General features: G+C 37.8%; 1 protein-coding gene across 1 annotated transcript in view; it reads left to right on the top strand.

The window, feature by feature from the left end:
• Window positions 1–1,792, top strand: part of LOC106872258 (probable tubulin polyglutamylase TTLL9) — a 57,500-nt gene that overhangs the window by 12,613 nt on the left and 43,095 nt on the right. Inside the window, exon 3 of the mRNA XM_052967190.1 lies at window positions 1,163–1,210. Coding sequence (XP_052823150.1) covers window positions 1,163–1,210 — 48 coding nt within the window. The remainder of the gene's footprint in view (window positions 1–1,162; window positions 1,211–1,792) is intronic.

The following is a 1,792-nucleotide window of genomic DNA, read 5'->3' on the forward strand; positions in this document are numbered from 1 at the left end:
TTCGATTCCCAGACCGGACATTGTGAGTGTTTATTGAGCGAAAACACCTAAAGCTCCACGAGGATCCGGCAGGGGATGGTGGCGAACCCTGCTGTACTCTTTCACCACAGCTTTCTCTCACTCTTACTTCCTGTTTCTGTTGTGCCTGTAATTCAAAGGGTCAGCCTTGTCACACTGTGTCACGCTGAATATCCCTGAGAATTACGTTAAGGGTACACGTGTCTGTGGAGGGCTCAGCCACTTGCACGTTAATTTCATGAGCAGGCTGTTCCGTTGATCGGATCAACTGGAACCCTCGACGTCGTAAGCGACGGAGTGCCAACAACAACAGTGATCATCATCCAGTTGGGCAGCTTGCTCAGACTAATGCAACTTTTCCATGCCAGATGTCCTGATCAAGCAATGCAGCATGGGTGTTTGACTTGGGTTTTAGTCACATTGGTCTTTTGCTAGCTGAAATGTCTCATCTGTGCATGCCATGACCACAGACGATAGAATAGGTTACTAACTGAACTGGTTGATCATGGGCATTGACTGGTTGTATGTTCATCTGTTGAGCATCTGAGGATATTTGCCATTGATTCAATAAGTTCACAGGCTGAAATAGTTTGCATCCACAACGTTGCATCCTGTGATCTCAACATAATCTGAAAAATTGTAAAAGATCAGTAGTTGAAGTATATTCTGACTGTAAAGAAGAAGGCCAGTTTTTGTGATAGCGTCTATACTATGCACATTTTCATTCTTAACATTATATTATCCCTATCTGAGTTAAAATAGATGTTGCAGTAATTTTCCTTACATCATATTCATAAATAGCACAAAGAAGTGAGGTCATCTGGAAAGAGCCACAGTAATAATGATACTAAGAGTGAGGAGTATAAATATGGTTGTGATGGAAATAATAATGGAGTTGATGATGATATGCTAACTATTTCTCTCTACCTGAAGTTAAAATCTTAATACAATATTATTATTTGATTTCACATAGAGCAGATGGTTAACTGATAAAGATGGTAGTTATAAAAAAAAAAGAAAAGGATGCTATCTTTCATTTCTCAAAAATTTCCAAAGCCATCTTATCTTTGAAGTAAAATATTTCAAACTTATGCTTGAGTTTCTTTTCTCTAATCAATTTCTATCATTTTGTTTTTCATTCTAGATCCGGTATGGGTGAACTAAAGAAATGTTTGAAAAATTCAAAATTGCTGTAAGTTTTACACATCTATCATTTTACTAATGTCAACCACTTAACAGTGTGTGCTGGGTGAAGGGTGTAGCTGATCATATGGACTTTATTTTATCGACTCTTGAAGAATGAAAGACAAAGTTGACCTGTATTAAAACATTTTTTATTGTATATAGGTGTATGAAAAACGTTTCAGTTCAGAAAAACCATAATTCAATATGATTTGTTGTGGGTTAACCAGTGTCTCAGCTAGAATTTGTGCATGATCCTTGCTTTTAGAATTTGTGCATGTTTGGATGGTCCTTGCTTTTGTGGCTTTCCTCCCTAAAACATATATAGGAAAGTTGGTTATACATCATTAGATGTATACCTGACTTTCCTATATAAAATTAGCGCTTTTACACTCCAGACCATCAACTTAAACATTTATTCAGGTGGTCAATATATGCATCTTTGGTTCTTGTTGTTACAGCTTCTGTGTGTGTGAGCATAGTTGTTGGGACGTTGTTATGTAGATGTAAGCGAGCTGTCGAGTGTAAGTCCGAAAGATGGAGAGTGACAGCTAAACACGTAAAGAGACTGTCTCCAGAGTTGGAATGTTGG

The sequence above is a fragment of the Octopus bimaculoides genome, chromosome 1, assembly GCF_001194135.2.
Source record: "Octopus bimaculoides isolate UCB-OBI-ISO-001 chromosome 1, ASM119413v2, whole genome shotgun sequence".
Classification (NCBI taxonomy): Eukaryota; Metazoa; Mollusca; class Cephalopoda; order Octopoda; family Octopodidae; genus Octopus; species Octopus bimaculoides.